This window comes from Sus scrofa, chromosome 18 (assembly GCF_054392235.1).
Source record: "Sus scrofa isolate SSC_HxYL_T2T_F1_AM1 chromosome 18, Sscrofa_HxYL_maternal_Yorkshire_Landrace_v2.0, whole genome shotgun sequence".
In the NCBI taxonomy this organism is placed as follows: Eukaryota; Metazoa; Chordata; class Mammalia; order Artiodactyla; family Suidae; genus Sus; species Sus scrofa.
The window spans coordinates 24740818-24757730 of record NC_139400.1 but is presented as its reverse complement, the minus strand read 5'-3'; the positions used below and the strand labels follow the sequence as shown (position 1 = coordinate 24757730).

The 16913-nt window shown below is 42.0% G+C and overlaps 1 protein-coding gene and 1 long non-coding RNA gene across 10 annotated transcripts in view; both read left to right on the top strand.

The window, feature by feature from the left end:
- EXOC4 (exocyst complex component 4) overlaps positions 1 to 16913 on the top strand; it is a 799095-nt gene that overhangs the window by 42949 nt on the left and 739233 nt on the right. For all 9 annotated transcript variants that reach the window (XR_014833792.1, XR_014833790.1, XR_014833791.1 and 6 more), the window contains exon 4: positions 16121 to 16305. Coding sequence is in view for 1 of the 9 variants with exons in the window: in XM_021078821.2 (XP_020934480.1) it covers positions 16121 to 16305 (185 nt within the window). In the remaining 8 variants the exon portion in view is untranslated. The remainder of the gene's footprint in view (positions 1 to 16120; positions 16306 to 16913) is intronic.
- LOC146394938 (uncharacterized) lies at positions 1212 to 11775 on the top strand. The gene is made up of 2 exons (XR_014833824.1): positions 1212 to 9351; positions 9557 to 11775. It is a non-coding gene; the product is annotated as an uncharacterized LOC146394938 (long non-coding RNA).

Here is a 16913-nt window from a genome sequence, read left to right as displayed (position 1 = left end):
ACAGATGAGCTTTGAAAACCACTCACACAGGTTCTGATGTATCCACCCCTAGAAGTCAATTCATAATTGCATTCAATCAGTGGAAACCAAGCCAGTGTGAGTAGTTGGGAAGCACTTTAGCTGACAGTCACAAGGCGTATAACTAAAATAATATTTTTCTTTTCTAAGGCTTCCTGAGATAGTAGAGATTTTTAAGGTCTCTTGATCATTTTTGTCTTTTTTATTGATAGGCCTTTCAGAATAGAATCCATATCTGTATAGTAAGATAAGGATTATTATAATTATAATAACATATTTTTGTTAGCAGCCTTCTTCCCAGAGGATTCCAGAGTGCTTTGCTGAGTGAATGGTATAGCAGGATTAATTCACTTACCCTATGAAAATGTGGCCACATCTGGGATTAGGAAAGTCAAACAGCTTTTTTTTTTTTTTTTTTTTCTTTTTAGGGCTGCACCTTTGGCATATGGAAGTTCCCAGGCTAGAGGTTGAATTGGAGCTGCAGTTGCCCGTCTACGCCACAGCTACAGCAATGCCAGATCCAAGCCACTTCTGCAACCTACACCACAGTTCATGACAATGCTGGATCCTTAACCCACTGAGCGAGACCAGGGATCGAACCCTCATCCTTAGGAGCACTAGTTGGGTTCATTAACCACTGAGCCATGATGGGAACTCTCAGCTATTTGATTGCATGGTTTCCTAAGATTGTATAATAAAAATAAGTGTACTTGTAGTATTTTTAGTTTACAAGATCTTTTGCAGTTGTTGGCCAACAGTCAAGGGTGTGAATGTCCGTATGGGCCTTAGTGGGCCCATGGACCTGTGCTTGAAATCCTAGCTTTGACTCTTACTAGCTGAGTGACTTGGGGCTAAATAGTTAATTTGACTTGTCTGAAAGTTGGAGTTGAGAATGATAAATGCCCCCAAGGGTTGTTGAAGGGATTAAATGAAATACAAAGCTATACGTATGAAGTTCCCACAGTATATATAGTAAGACCTTAGGAATGTTATTTGTAATTGATTATTTTTACTGATAGTGTAGGAAAGGATACAGTACTTGCTCCCATTTATGCCCTCAAAACCCAGTCTGAGTTGTACAGGTTTTGAGCTGATAGGAATTGAAGTAGGGCTGGGTAGGTTAAACAGCTTTTTTTTTTTTTTTTTTTTTTTGGTCTTTTCAGGGCCGCACCCTTGGCATATGGGGGTCCCCAGGCTAGGGGTCTAATCGGAGCTGTAGCTGCCGGCCTACATCACAGCTACAGCAATGCAGGGTCCAGACTGCATCTGCGACCTACACCACAGCTCACAGCCAGATCTTTAACCCACTGAGCAAGGCCAGGGATCAAATCTGCATCCCCATGGATGTTAGTCAGATTCATTTCCACTGAGCCACAATGGGAACTCCCTAGGTTAGGCCGTTTTGATTCCTTTTCTTCTTGCCCAACATGGACATTGGGCTGAATGAAAGACTACCTACCCCACATTTTATAAGGTTAAGGAAGTCTTACAGTCAGAGATCATGTCTCAGGGAACAAGTCTAGTCTGCTCTAATACATACGCAGATGCATGACCAAGACCCCAAGGTTATATGCTGTATTCTGGGAAATTGGCATGAACCAATTTAAGATTGTCATCAGTCAACTCTTCTGCTTACATCAAGTATATGTTTGTTGGATACTTGTTGACTGTCTAATTATAAACAATATAATTTGCTTGTAAACTATCCAAGATCATTTTGTTGTAAAGTCTAGTCTTAGGTAACTACATGTGTTAATCTGTTGGGTGTTGTCATTAGATGTAAGCCGGTTCACTGTCGGAGGCAGCTTATCAAAAAACGTTGATTTTAGTAGTAGAATAGTTGAGGTTAAGCTTTGTTTCTGACAGTCCTTAGATAGTTTTTCTGGCACCTCATTGGTCCTTCTATGTCACGAGCGAATAGACTAATTCCTCTTTTCTTAGAAAATGGGTGGGGAATGGGTGGTCATGCATCCAATATGAAATGGTTCAGTGCCTGAAAGTAAGAAAAAAGGCCAAAATGCATATCCCTTTCTTGTGACCTGAAAGTTTCTGAGATGTCACAGGACTGCTTTTTCCCATCATGACTCTGGGAATGGTATTGAGGTGAAAGCACTATAAATACAGGAGCTGGACATTATAGTGAACTTCCTGGACTTAATCTGAAAGTGGTTCAGTGATTGCAGAGATGTTTCAAGATTCCATATAGATTTTTCTGCAACATGATAAAAAATATATCAGTGATCAATAATGAAATAGCCGCCATTAAAGCCCATCTGTTCCTAGTGTGGAATGTTGATTTGAAAGCCAATATTCTGTACTAATAATTAGTCAGGAAGAATTTGGCACATATTTTGATAGACAGATGAATGTCACTGTGCCATTGCTGATCTCTTGTGTTATATGTATATGGATCTGTGAAGGTGGCCTCAATCATGAGGGAGCTTACATACTAGTAGGAAGAAACAGATGATGAAGAAACAGCATCTCACATCCTGATCAGTACAACAAGGTAGGGGATTCGGGAATACTGGTTGTGGGAGAAGAGTAGTATGTGTGGTTTGCTTTTTTTTTTTTGGGCCACGCATGTGTCATGCAGAAGTTCTTGGGCCAGGAACTGAACCCATGCCAGAGCTGTAACTAGAGCCACAGCAATGATAGGGTTGAATCCTTTACCCACTCAGCCACAAGGGAACTCCTGGTTTGCTATTTATTTATTTTTGCTTTTGGGGGCTATACCTGTGGCATATGGAAGTTCTCAGGCCAGGGGTCCAATCGGAGCTGCAGCTGCAGGCCTATGTCACAAACACAGCAAGGCCAGATCTGAGCTGCATCTGTGACCTACACCACAGCTCACAGCAATACTGGATCCTTAACCCACTGAGCGAGGCCAGGAATTGAACCTGCAGCCCAATGGATACTAGTCGGTTTCGTTACTGCTGAGCCATGATGGGAACTCCTGGCTTGCTGCTTAAATCGGGGGAGTCAGCTGTGCCTGCTCTTGACTGCATTTGGGACCCCTGCATTCCCTCAAATACTTAGATCTAAATTTCTTTGCAAAAAGATTAAGAAAAAGCCGGAAAGGAAAGATATTAAGTGAGTAGCCTCAGTTTTTGTGTCCTAAATTAAGTAACTTCGGTGTGGCAGCATTATTTTTCTTCTCGAGAATGAAAGCACAGGGCTTTGCAGTAACTATTTTTCTTGTTGCTCAATGCCCTTGACTTTGTTTTTGCAGGCTCAGGTTTTTAAAAGCCACACCGATAGGCACTGGGTTACTGTAATACCTTTCCTTGTGTTGTAGTTTGCTTTTTTTTTTTTTTTTTTTTTAATCTGCTCTTCATTTGCCTCTTTTATTTTAAAGCAAATAGAAATTCTGTTTTACTACACTAATCTCATAAGGTTCAGCAGTTTTTAACTGGCTCACCTGGCTGTGGGGCAGTGATTCCCAAACTCTGCACATTAGGGGATCTTTTAAGAATCCTAAAGCCTGGTCACACCCTAGAAGACTGATGGATTACATTGAAATTTCTGAGGGATGGGACACCCTAGTTTGAGTAGTTTTTGGCATTCTCCAGGTGATTCTAGTGTTGAGACAAACCTGGAACCATTAATGGAGGGTATGCCCTCTACTGTGCAATAGGCTAAAACTAATTGTCCCTGACTTCATTTAACACCTGCTCTAACTGGTACATAGAAAGCAAATACTGCATAAGACACACATGGTGATATTCACATTGACATGGAGTAGTTGTATGTTGACCTAAGTTGCTGTATTGCTATCTTCTGTTGCAGATTTTGGATTGAGCTGATGGTTATTTGGCTCTTATTCAGATTTTTTAGCTGGAATATTTGGTCAGTGTGTTTTGTCTAATGATTAAATGAGATGCTCTAATGATTAAACGAGATGCTCATCAGGTTTGGGATGACTTGAACTTTTTGAAGCCGTCGTCTTGGTGCTCTGATTTCTGTACCTGTACTGTGTTTTTATCTTACTGCTGGGATTTAATGGATTGAAATTGGAGTACAGATTTGTTTATGGGTCAGTGGTGGCTAGGTCCAACATGGTATGATGAAAACAAAATGTGTCGAAAAGCCAGACGTTCTTAAGTCTAGTCCCAACCCAACAAGCCCCCCATTCTGTAAGCTTAGATAAATGCATCACTTTCTCAGTAGCCTCTTCTGTAGAGTGGCTATACAGCTACTTACCCTGTCTACATTATAGAGTGATGGTGAGAATAAAATGAAATTTTGTATGGGTACAGTGCTTTGTGAAATAGAGCGGCGGTATACAAATTTGGGTGGGGTAGGTAGCATTGTTGTCATCACTGTCACACAGGGCCAGGTGAAAAGAAAAAGTGGTAGTCTGGGGCTTGTTGCATTGGACAGTGCTGCGATCACTAGGGTAGGAATGTTTTAATCAGATTAACTCTATGCACATGCACAAACATTTTCACACTTGAGTTTGTAGGAGGAATGACCTCAGTCAGGAATAATACACAAGTCCTTTGCTGATATCCTCCATCACATTTCGGGTTTTAGCCTTACCTAGGGACTCGCTTGAACAAGGTTTTGATTGGTCAGTCTGTGGCCAGTTGGGGACCCAATAAATGCATAAATTGCAGGTGGGAACACACTGTCGTTGCTGGGCGTCCCCTCTCTCAACTTGATGGTGGTCTGCGGATGCGGGTCGGTAGTTTCTGCTTGACCTTGACAAGACAGGGGGAGTTTGCTAAAGAAAGAAGTCTTCTCTGATCAATTCCCACTGTGGCTGAGTGGGTTAAGAACCTGACATGGTGCCTGCGATGGTGTGGATTTGATCCCTGACCTCGCTCAGCCGGTTAAGGAAACCAGCATTGCCTCACGCTTCGGTGTTGGTCGCAGATGCGGCTCGGATCTGGCATTGCCATGGCTGTGGTGTAGGCAGGCAGCTGTAGCTCCTATTTTACCTGTAGCCTGGAAACTTCCATATGCTGCAGGTGTGGCCCTAATAAAAAAATCTGATTCATCCTGATACAAATTACTTACGATTGCCTAGCTCTTAGAATGAAAAAAAGCCGTTGTCATTTCACATTCTGTTGTGGGATTTTAAGAGTTGATGTTGGTGAAGAGCCACAGAAATGCTGATCATTTCTAATGGATTTGGGGCTTTTGCCAAGTGTGGGTGAAATTGTCTTGATTCACTTAGGTGACCCTAAAATGATTTACAGAGACCTCTTTGCCAACCCTTCAGAGGAGAGTATTGTGTAAATTTTTCTCTTCCTCAAATAACAAATAAGATGACAAAGGCAAGTGACTTTGGGACACTTGTTAAAAATGCAAATATCTTGCCCAGTTGTCTCTTCTCTTGGATTTTAGAGAGTAGAAACCTAGGTTTTAATGCTCTCTTTATGGAGCACTGATGGGAACCGAGAATTGAAGGGATCATAAGATTAAGAACAAAGAAGGGTTTTCTTTCATGAGCTTTTCCATAAGCAATTACAATTCTTATCTTACAAGGTGTGAGGTACAGTTTCATTTCATCATGAAAGTGATTGTGAACAAATCTCTTGTAAGTCCATTTAGAACAAAATAAGGCTCTAATTTGGCGTTATGCATTAGAAGCCCTAAATGTCTGCATAACTTTGCACTTGGAATTCTACTTCTTGACTGTTATTTTGGGGAAGGAATTAAGCATTTTAACTCTGAGGTATTCAGGGAATGTATACTAAGATAATTATCACACTAAGATTTATGGAAGTAAAAATTATCAATTCCTAAGTGATGGGGAGTTGATTTAGGTCATTTGAGAAATATTCATATTATGAACTAGTAGGAAAACACGAAACATCATATGTTTAGTGGTGGGAAGATGTTCCCAATGCATTGCCAAGTGAGAAAAGCATATTTAAGAATAACAATATTTTTGTAAAAATTGCCCGTGGAAAAATGATTGGAAGGAATCAGGTTAAAATATATTACTTTATAAAATTAGTAAAAATGGGGATTTTTTTTTTTTTGCTTCGTAATTCTGATCTTGGAGAGACAGCAGTGGGTGATGGCTTGAAGCGAGATCTTAATTCTCTGCTCAGGAAATGAACCTGAGGAGCCTGGATGAAAACCAGGAATCCTAGCCACTAGACCAGCTGGAGGCTGAAAGCAGAATTGCCCTGACTCTTGTGCCCTGTTGAAAGCAAGAATGTTTTGAGGAGACACATACTGTAAAAAGAGTTTATTGTTAGAAACACAGTACAACATGTGGTGGAGCCCACAGAGAATTAGTTTATTTTGTAATACATATTTTAAGGCAGAAGCAAAGCTTCCCAAAGGGGAAGCGAGGGTGCAGGCATCCCCCTGAGTGAGGAGTGTGCCAGAGAGGTGATTTAAGTCACATACAGACACTTTTTCCAAGTCTTTGTCTTCCTTTGGCCAATTGCCTTTTTATCTTTGACACCACCCCAGACCCAGGGCCCTCCCCTGATCTGCCTGTGCCTCTTTTGGCCAAGATGAATTCCAAAGATGAGCATGGCAGGAAGGTTATCTAGACTTACTATGGCCTGGTGCCCCCTCCCTTTCTGACCTGGAGGGGTCTTTTTGCGCATGTGTAGTTGGGGGTCTCCCTGACCTGAGGATGGGAAGTATGTGACCTCTTGACCTTTTGCCCAAGCAGGTCTTTTGATCCTGTCATTACCATTGTTTAACAAGTTCACCGAAGACACGTACCATTTATTTGCCTTACACCTGTTGTTAGTTCTGTCTTGAAGTATAGACAGGTGGCTGGTTGTAAATTGTAGATGTTTATCCCAGAACCCAACCATCTCCTGCCTCAAGAAGTGGAAACAAGAAGCTGGTTGTAAATGTCTATCCTGGAGCCCATCTATCTCCTGCCTCAGTTTTGTTGTTCTTGTCTTCTTGGTCGAACATCTATTACTTGTATAATTTGAAAGAAACATAAAGGTTAAGAAGAGAAGTACATTTCTGGGCCTCACCTTTTTTTTTCCAGTCTGTAAAATTGGGGTTGGGGCCTCAGTGTTAACTTTTAAAGGCCCCTTACAATGGAAAATGCTTACATTTCATTTCTTAGATACTGTCATTCCGTGAAGCTTGGACTGAAGACTTGGTTTCCTATACTTTACAAAAGGAGGGGAAAAAAAAAAAAAGGTTTGCTTTATAATATGCTTTTTTTCTCATAAAATGAGAATTATATCTGGTAGTGTGCCCTGTTTACGAAAAACCAGAAAATTTGGGAGAACCCCAAAGAAATCTTAAAAAGAGTGAATAGGTGGTCTGCTTTTAGAATAAACATTTCACCAGCAGTTACAGGATGAGCTCTTTCATGAAGTTGGAAATCGAAGTTGATCTTTTTGAGTTTTGCTTTCTGAGATAGATTTGAAGATCCTTGAAAGAAATTCATGTGTAAAAGGCCTTTTCTTTGACAGCACTTTAGTTTACAGCCCCCCCTTCCTTCACTTATCAATAACTTCATCTCATTTGCTTTATCCTGTAAATTCCATTATCTCCCAGGCAGTCTATTGCATTAAGCCTTTAGTACCTAATATCGCCTCATTTACATTGACACGTGCTTGACCTCAGCCCTTCTCCTCTCTTTGTTAATGCACCAGCAAGCACTGATATCTCTCCGGAGCATTATCATTTGGCTGTTAGCTCAACTAATAACAACCCTTCATTTGAGCTGATGAAGGTTTATTAAATAAAAACAGGCAATAACCCTGGCGACACCGAAGGGGGAATGGAGGTGGACAACATCCTGTTTGAGTGGTGAGAGCCTGCTGGGTCTGCATCACAGCTATTGGGTTTCCTGAGGGAGAGGAAGGGGCACCTGAATGGGGCTGATCAATATTACGTTAGCAAACTGACTTTAAGAATGGGCTTTTTTGATGGCCCGATTGATTTGATCCCCGGTGACTGGCCCCAAGCAGAGGAGTTGGGGGTGGGGTTGGAGACGTGTTCTTGCTCCAGGCACTGGGCCTTGCTCCTGTTGTTGGGGATGTGGCTCAGATTGTCAGTGTGGGAAAATGAGACACCTGAACACGGGGAGATCTCAACAAGTCTCTTGACCTCTGCAAGAGGGCGCGGGGGCTCAAAAAGCACGTGCGAAGAAGGAAAGACCCTCCCCTATTTATCCCTAAGGCAGGTGATGTACCCGTCCCCATCCCAGTGGTCAGGTCAGGGCGCACATTCATCTCCATTGGCTAATTTGAAACAAAATGTTACTGGGAGAAGAAGGAAAGAGGAAGGAGGGGTCACAGGAAGGCTTTGAAACCAGAGCAAATTGGAGTCACCAAAATTTCCTCGGACAGAAGAGACGTTATGTTGCTTTCCACGCTGTGATGCAGCTTTCTTGGGACGTCTGCCTTCAGTACCAAACTCAGTAGACCTGAGGCCTTCAGTCAAAGGGCTGGCCGAACCTGAGGGAGCCAGAAATCTCTCAGTCTTCTCCAGTGCACCTGGGATCAGGGATTCTGTTTTTCCTCCAGATCCTCTAAGACTCCTTGAAACCCCCATGATAGCCCTGAGCCTTGGATGGATTGCCTTTATCAAGTTTATATTTAATAGGATTTTTGTGAACAAAACTCTTTGGGGTCACATGCTTGTTTTTTAGAATCATATACATGTAATAGGATTATATTGTGCAAGTAAAATTGTTCTTAGTTTCCCTATGCAGTTACATGTAGGGCTCTATGTAAGGCCACAGCCTTTTTAGGGGCCGCACCCATGGAGGTCTCTAGGCTAGGGGTCCACTTGGAGCTGTAGCTGCCGGCCTACGCCAGAGCCACAGCAATGCCAGATCCAAGCCGAGTGTGGGACTTACACCACAGCTCACGGTAATGCCAGATCCTTAACCCACTGAGCAAGGCCAGGGATCGAACCCGCAACCTCATGGTTCCTAGTCGGATTCGTTTCCCCTGTGCCACAAGGGGAACTGCAATAGTTGATCATTTTTGACTCAAGAAAACAGCAGTATCATAGGGTTCAAATTTCAAACTGAAAAGGAAATCCTGTGTTTTTGTTTTTAACCTGCTTTTGGTTTCTTTGACCAGTTTCTGGTGAAGAGTAAAATCTATCTTCGGGAAATACAATGAGGCTAAATGGAGATGTTTGGTGAGTGACTCAGGATTCCTGGTGGTGAACATCTTGCGTCGAGATCCAGGAGGAGACATCTTGGGCTCATCCGGGACACCCTGGGCCTGAATGCGGAGAATTGTAGGTGGAGGGCTGTCTTGAGCAGGAGGGACTAAAGACACCAGAGTTGGCCTTCCTCCAGTTCAGGGGCCCAGGGGCAGCAGGCCAATGACCTGGATATTAAGTCAATCTCCCGTTCCAGGGCAGAGATTTTTAGTGGCCTTATTTAGTTGAGATTGTTCAAAAAATTTAACTTGCGTCTTAAATACATATGGGAAGCATACATATGACCTGGATATTAAGTCAATCTCCCGTTCATGGCCAGAGATTTTTAGTGGCCTTATTTAGTTGAGATTGTTCAAAAAATTTAACTTGCGTCTTAAATACATATGGGAAGCATACATATGACCTGGATATTAAGTCAATCTCCCGTTCATGGCCAGAGATTTTTAGTGGCCTTATTTAGTTGAGATTGTTCAAAAAATTTAACTTGTGTCTTAAATACATATGGGAAGCTATCAATTCTCTGGAATATCCTTATTTTGATTAAAAAAAAATTTTTTTTTTTTTTTTTTGTCTTTTCAGGGCTGCACCTGCGGCATATGGAAGTTCTCAGGTTAGGAGTCCCATCAGGACTCCAGCTGGCGGCCTACACCACAGCTACAGCAACGCCAGATCTGAGCCGAGTCCATGACCTACACCACAGCTCACAGCAATGCTGGATCCTTAACACACTGAGCAAAGCCAGGGACCTCATGGATAGACTCAGATTTGTTTCCTGAAATATTTTTATTTTGTATCTTTCTACTGCATATGTAAGTTGGGCCAAGGCAACATTTTCGGAGTGGTTATGTTGTTTTATAAGAAAAATACTCCTTTAAGGGAAACGTCCTGACCTGTTGAAAAGTAATAGAACATTTTGGAAAGATGTCATCATCAAAGTCCTAAAGGAAATAATTGTTTTGGACCCAACAGGGGCAACACACTTGCTTTCTTTAGGGAACATTGTTGCCAAAATAAGCATTTTTATTAGCTAACAGACCTTTTCTAAATTGGTTTTGTTTGTGCTTAAAAGGTGTTCTTCTGTTTTGGCTTGAACCTTTATTCTCTTTAGAAAGAGTTAGTATTCTCCTTTACCTTGGTATATCTCACCTCCTCCAGCTAAAATAAAAATGGGTACTTTCTCTTCCAGCATTTCTTCATTTAAGCAGCTGTTGAGCATGGCCAACTTTGGCGTTCCACGAAAACTCCCACTGGTTCATGTTAAAGCACACAACTAGATCTGTTCACCTAATCAGCTTGAGCAAGACCGGCAGAGGACAAATGCTTCACTATGAAATAATTATTTCCCACCTGAACCTAAAATGCAGTTGAGAAGTGGGCATTTGGGAAAGAAAATTAAAGGGTGCTGTCGTTCCTAATGACAAAGATTTCCTTTGTTGTAGACTCATGTCTCAATTCAGGGCAAAATTTGTTGAAACGCCAGACAATTCTTGATTATGTACATTCTATTAATAACCCCTTGACCTATTTTTTGATTTATAGAAGTAGTTTTTCAGATGGCTGTTTTCTTAAATGGATAGGTTTCTAACAGTGAAACATACTATCCTGTTCACTATCATGTCTGAAAACATTTTGTAGATGTTTGCTTCTTTTCATAACCCTAAGAGAAATTCTTGTTTTCAGCTCCAAAACAGATTGCTGTTACCCCTGTGAGCAGTTTCCAGCTCTGATGAGTGGAACATTAAAGATCTAAAGTAGATCTCTAGATTAAAGTAGAACATTATAATAGATGTTCTGGAGTTCCCACTGTGGCACAGTGGAAACCAATCCGCCGAGGAACCATGAGGTTGTGGGTTTAATCCCTGGCCTGGATCAGCGGGTTAAGGGTCTGGCATTGCTGTGGCTGTGGTGTAGGCTGGTAGCTGTAGCTCCAATTCGACCCCTAGCCTGGGAACCTCCATATGCTGTAGGTGTGGCCCTAAAAAGACAAAAAGACCCCAACCCCCCCCCAAAAAAAAACCAGAAAAGATGTTCTGTGAAAAAATGCCCTGTTGTCAGTACCCACTCCCCCTTTATCCTCCCCAATTAATTTTTGAAAATATGTGTAAGAAAACTTCCAAACACATGTAGTTGGCTCATTATGGTGTAATCTACCTTTAAGAAATGGTGCAGCAGAGCTGAGAATTCTAGAAGGTCATGGGAGAGATCATTTGGGACCACGCTATTCATGGCGTCCATCTGTGAGCAGATACATAGCGTTCACCAGTGGACTGTTCCACTGTGTGTTGTCTGTCTGATCTTGCATTGGCAGGACCTTTTTTTTTTCTCGTCTTTTTAGAGCCACATCCATGGGGTTGAATCGGAGCTGTATCCGCTGGCCTACACGACAGCCACAGCAATGCCAGATCCGAGCTGCGTCTGCCATCTGCACCACAGCTCACGGCAATGCCGGATCCTTAACCCACTGAGAGAGGTCAGGGATCAAATCTGCATCCTAACGGATATGAGTCAGATTCGTTTCCCCTGAGCCACGGCGGGAACTCCTGCAGTATCTCATCCTGTCACTTTGGTATATACTATGATATGATTCATTGTTGTGTGTTAGACTTCTGAACCTGATTTTCATTATTTCTCAAATAACCTATTAACTGCCCCCTTTAATCCACCTGCATCTCTTGATGTTTCATCAGTGATTTATTTAGAAAGCGTTCTGGGAGTTTCCCTTGCGGCGCAGTGGGTTGGTTAAGGATCTGGTGTTACCACTGCAGCACCTCATGTTGCTGCTGTAGAACAGGTTCGATCCTTGGCCTCAAACTTCCACATGCCCCAGGTGTGGGCAAAAAATAATAAAAAAATAAAGTGCTCTGTAAGTTACTGGGCCAAATGTGGGTCCGCTCCCGTGTGCACAGTAAAGCCAGTCTGTTGACACTGGGCCGTAGTGACAGGAACTGTGGCCTTATTGCAGGGCATCAAGGAAAGGGTCTAGGGAAGCTTGTGCTTAAAAGACTTGAACTCCCTGAAGGCTTTCAGGGAAAAGTTTTTAAGGACAAGGTCAGGGGAGGGGAGTCGCTGGGTGTATGATCAGCTCGTGCACATTCTTTTGACCGGTTGGTGATGAGGTCGAGAGACATCAGCCTTCTGGTTCCAACTGGTCTGGCGTCTGTGTGCTTCTGGGCAGCCTGCAGTTAAATTCTTCCCCCTGGCGGGGGTTTCAGTATCAGCAAAATGGCTCAAAGGACACAGCTCAGAGTATTATCTATAGTCTTTGAGCAGGAACTGGAGGTCCATGGCTAAAGTATTATTTTGTCTTGCCTGACTGTTTTCCTTTTTTTCTGGATTTTCTCACTCCTCTAAATAATAATTTGAGTAATTTTTTTTTTTTAATCGACAAGAGACAAGCAAAGGACATGGGACAGTGGGGGTGGGGATCTTGTTCCGAAAAGGGCACATAGGGTCCTGCTCAGTTACATGTAGTCATTACATTTGGAACACAGTGAAATGATTTATAAAATGATTGCTTCCCATATGATAAAAAAAACCCCGTTACTGGTATTTTTATCAATAGTTATGCACATTTCTAACCGTAGATAGACATTTAATGATTTCTCTTCCAGTAAGTGCTAAATGTTATGAAATACTTGGAAACCAAATTTTCCCTTTTCCTCCCCAGTACTACAGAATTCATCATCAGTGGTGCCTGGGTTCACTGCTGCCTCACCACATTTTCCTTAGGTTTAGGCTCATGGTACAAGCTACTTAAAACCACATAAGATAAATATCAGGTTTCTAAACTGATGTTCTAGAGATGCAATAATAGCATTGACAACTCTTTTCTTCAAATTGGTTTGAGTACCACTTAGGTTAGAGTAGAGCAAGACAGTGACCTTGCTTAGCTGCCATAATTGGAGCTTTGTAAAGAGACTTTTAATTTGTGAAGGCCAGAAAATAAAGTGCTTTCATACAGAAATAAGAGGTTATTCTCTATGCTATTTGTCGTAAAAGTTTGCAAATCTTTGAAGTTCTGAGACTACCTTGATTGTATATATGGTACTTGTGCTTGGATTTTTGGGTCAAAACCAATTCAGAAAGTTTGTTGTTTGAGTGGTCAATCATGATTCTATGGTGGAAGTAACCTTTATTGAAATTGTTCATTAATACATGTTGGAAACACCCTCTGAAGTTTCTTTGTCCACATAATAGTTGCTGTTAAAAACAGCGAGTGCTCGGTATGTGCCAGGCACTATGCTAATTGCGTTACCCGCATTTAAGAAAAATTTAAGTAGCCTTGAAAGTTGACACTATCCTATAGTTTTGTACTTGGAACATGAGCTGTTTGGGTTAAAAATCTTCATGCTGGAGTTCCCATGGTGGTGCAGCGGAAATGAGTCCGACTAGGAACCACGAGGTTGAGGGTTCGATCCCTGGCTTCGCTCAATGAGTTAAGGATCTGGTGTTGCTCTGAGCTGTGGCGTAGGTCGCAGACGTGGCTCAGATCTGGCATTGCTATGGCTGTGGTGTAGGCTGGCAGCTACAGCTCTGATTAGACCCCTAGCCTGGGAACCTCCATATGCTGTGGGTGCAGCTCTAAAAAGACAAAAGACGGGGGAAAAAAAAAAAAAAGAAGTCTTCATGCAAATTCCTACAAACAAATGGAGTGTGGATGTGCAGTGGGTGGTTTTTAAGCTTAAATATCTCAGCTGGATTTAATTACCGTGAGGGATGAGGCTACATGATGGGCCAGTGGTTTACCAAATTATTTTTCATTTTCTGGGTCTTGATGTCACTGAAGGTTAATGCATCCTCTTTTCTCTGCTAGAGACCGGAGTTAAAATCCATTTTAGAGCATAAGTGTAAATGAATTTGTTGTTGTTCTCTCCTCCTTGGGGACACTTTGGTCATTTCGTGAGGCTACCTTTCTATTTGGAATTGCTCCCACCAGGCCCAGGGGCTCTCATAGCAGGGACAGGGGCAAGTCGGCGTGAAAATGAACTGGCAGGCTTCAGAGGGCAGAGCTGGCCCAGGGCTTGTCACTTTTGCATTCCCCCATTCTGTCCTGGGTAACTTAAGGAAACTTATTTGCTATGCCATTTGATTATAGCACATCACAGAACAAGTGATGGGTTTGTGGCTAAGCCATTGCATTTTCTTCCCCATCTCAGCCCAGTTTGTAGTTGGTAGCTGCAAAGCCTTCTCTGTTCACTACCCACACTCTTCTGGTTGCATTTCACTTCCCTCTGCATATACTGGGGTAGATCTCTGATCATCATTTTTGATCACTGATAAGTTTCATGGCTCTATTATTTATTGCTTTTGTATAAATGCTTTTTCATTTGGGTGCTTATTTATATCCATAAATTATATTTACCCTGAAGTAGTGTTACTAGTTATCACGTTTACCTGTGCAAGTGAGAAATATTTAGATGCATAACCAAAGTGGAGCGTAATCATTGCACCTGAATTCCTTCGGGGAGCTTGGTAGGGCTCTCCTCCCTGAGTTCAGCTTGTAGTCATCACTTCTGCATTATTATTATTGTTCTTGTTGTTACCAATACTCCCACTGATACTGCAACTATTGTTATTATTAGCAGTCTTGGTATTTTTTTTTTAATCTCCCAAGGAACAGTACCTAGTGTATACTTCTCACTTCTTTTTTTCTTTAATAAATACATAAGCTCTTCACATATAGAAAGATATGAATAAAATTTTCTATACATGGATAAATGGGATTATATAATAAGTACTTTTGTTCTTCTCCCCTTTGCAGTTCTCACTTTGGTTTCGAAGTGAATTATTCCAAGTTCCCTGAGTCTTCTCTGTTGTAGGCATTCTCACACCATTTTTATTCAATCAGTCCTTTTTGTTTTAAAATCTCCCAAGTTGCATTTTACTCCCTCTTCATGGTTTATCTTCTGTTCACCTTTCAAATTCTGTTTCTTCTGTCAAACTGGGTTATTCCAAGGAGAGGTGATCACTGCTGTTTTCTGCTTGTAGCATTGATGTAAAAATATATTTACCTCTGTGTGTCTGTGAATACAAGAAAGAGCAAGAGTGACTAACTATATCTAAACGCACATGTAGACATAGGCTAACCAAGCCCTGATTCATGATCATCATGAGAATTATTTAAAAATGGATATTTTGTGCTTTTATTTTATCTTAAAATGCTAACTTGGGCTAAAAATTGATATAAATAATCTTGGGAGAGTATGAATTATTTAATCAGAAGGTCATTTTACTTGGCCATGTGTGTGGGAACTAATAGTATGTACAGCTTTGCTGAGCTGTTTTAGATGTCTTCATGCAGTTTTTTTTTTTGAGGGGGGGTGGCGCATCCACAGCCTAAGGAGGTTCCCAGGGCTAGGGTTTGAATTGGAGCTGTAGCCACCGACCTACACCGCAGCCACAACGTGGGATCCGAGCCGTGTCTGCAACCTACACCACAGCTCACGGCAACACCAGATCCTTAACCCGATGAGTGAGGCCAGTGATCGAACCTGCGTCCTTACGGATGCTAGTCAGATTCATTTCTGCTGAGCCATGACAGAAACTCCTTGATGCCTTCATGTTGATCAAGATTGTTTTCTTCCTGAGAGTTCCCACCATGGCACAGTGGGTTAAGAATCTGATGGCAGCAGCTGGGGTTGCTATGGAGGCACAAGTTCAATCCTCAGTCTGGGGCAGTAGGTTAAAGGATCTAGCGTTGGTACAGCTATGGTGTAGTTTGCAGCTTTGGCTTGTCTTCAGTCCCTGGCTTGGGAACGTTCATATGCTGCAGGTGTGGCCATTAAAATAAACAATTACTCAGCATTCTGTCTCCTTCAAGAGCAGGACTGGGCCTGTCCACGTTATACTCAACAAAGTACCATGTATGCTGATAAAAGTTTCTCATAAACTCTTAACAGTATCTTTGAAAGGTAGTCCTTCATATTTAGTAACAGTGCTAGATTTTTTAGTTGTCTTCATCATTTTTTTCTCTTTTCAGGTGTCAGCAGTCGAGTCTTTGGAGGGCCCCTTGCTCCAGGTGGAAGGCCTGAGCGACCTCAGGTTGGAGCTTCACAGCAAGAAGATGAACCTTCACTTGGTTCTCATAGATGAACTGCACCGGCACCTTTATATCAAGTCCACGAGCCGAGTTGTGCAGCAGAACAAGGAAAAGGGGAGGATGAGGTTAGTTAAAGAGGAGTTTTGTGGCGGTGTAGAATTTTAAGGAATATCTATCAATTGTTTGCCAGAATATTGCTGGAGTTTATTTTACTTCTTTTTGAAACATACTGTCGCTGAAAATGTAAGGTGGTTTTAGGGTAGCAAATACTCCATGTTTTGAAAGGCCGACAGTCACCATTTGTTCATTCCCTCATCACGCATATCTTGTAGTCCTTTCATGTAAAGATGCATAAGAAACATTTACTTGTGGGCCTTTAATGTACTAGGTTGGAGAGACTCTGATATATCTCAGGAAGCGAAAGAAGTCCTTTACTAGGATAGGGAAGTCAGCCTAGTTAAGAAATAGAGATGTATGAACGGAAGTTAAAAGATTCTTTTTTACTCAAGGGTATGCTCAGCTTTAGCCAGTCCTCTTTGTGGAGTAGCTCAGGTGAGGTTGAGAGAGAACACTTTTCTTTTATCCTTGCGCTTGTGGTAGGATGCTCCTGGGTTTAAGGGCCTGGGTGGAAATCGATTAGGTTAGAGGAGATTTGGTAGAGAATAAGGTCAGTTCTTAGGAGGGTGGGACATGGGCATTGTGAACCTGTATCAATTAACTTGTGCATGTCACA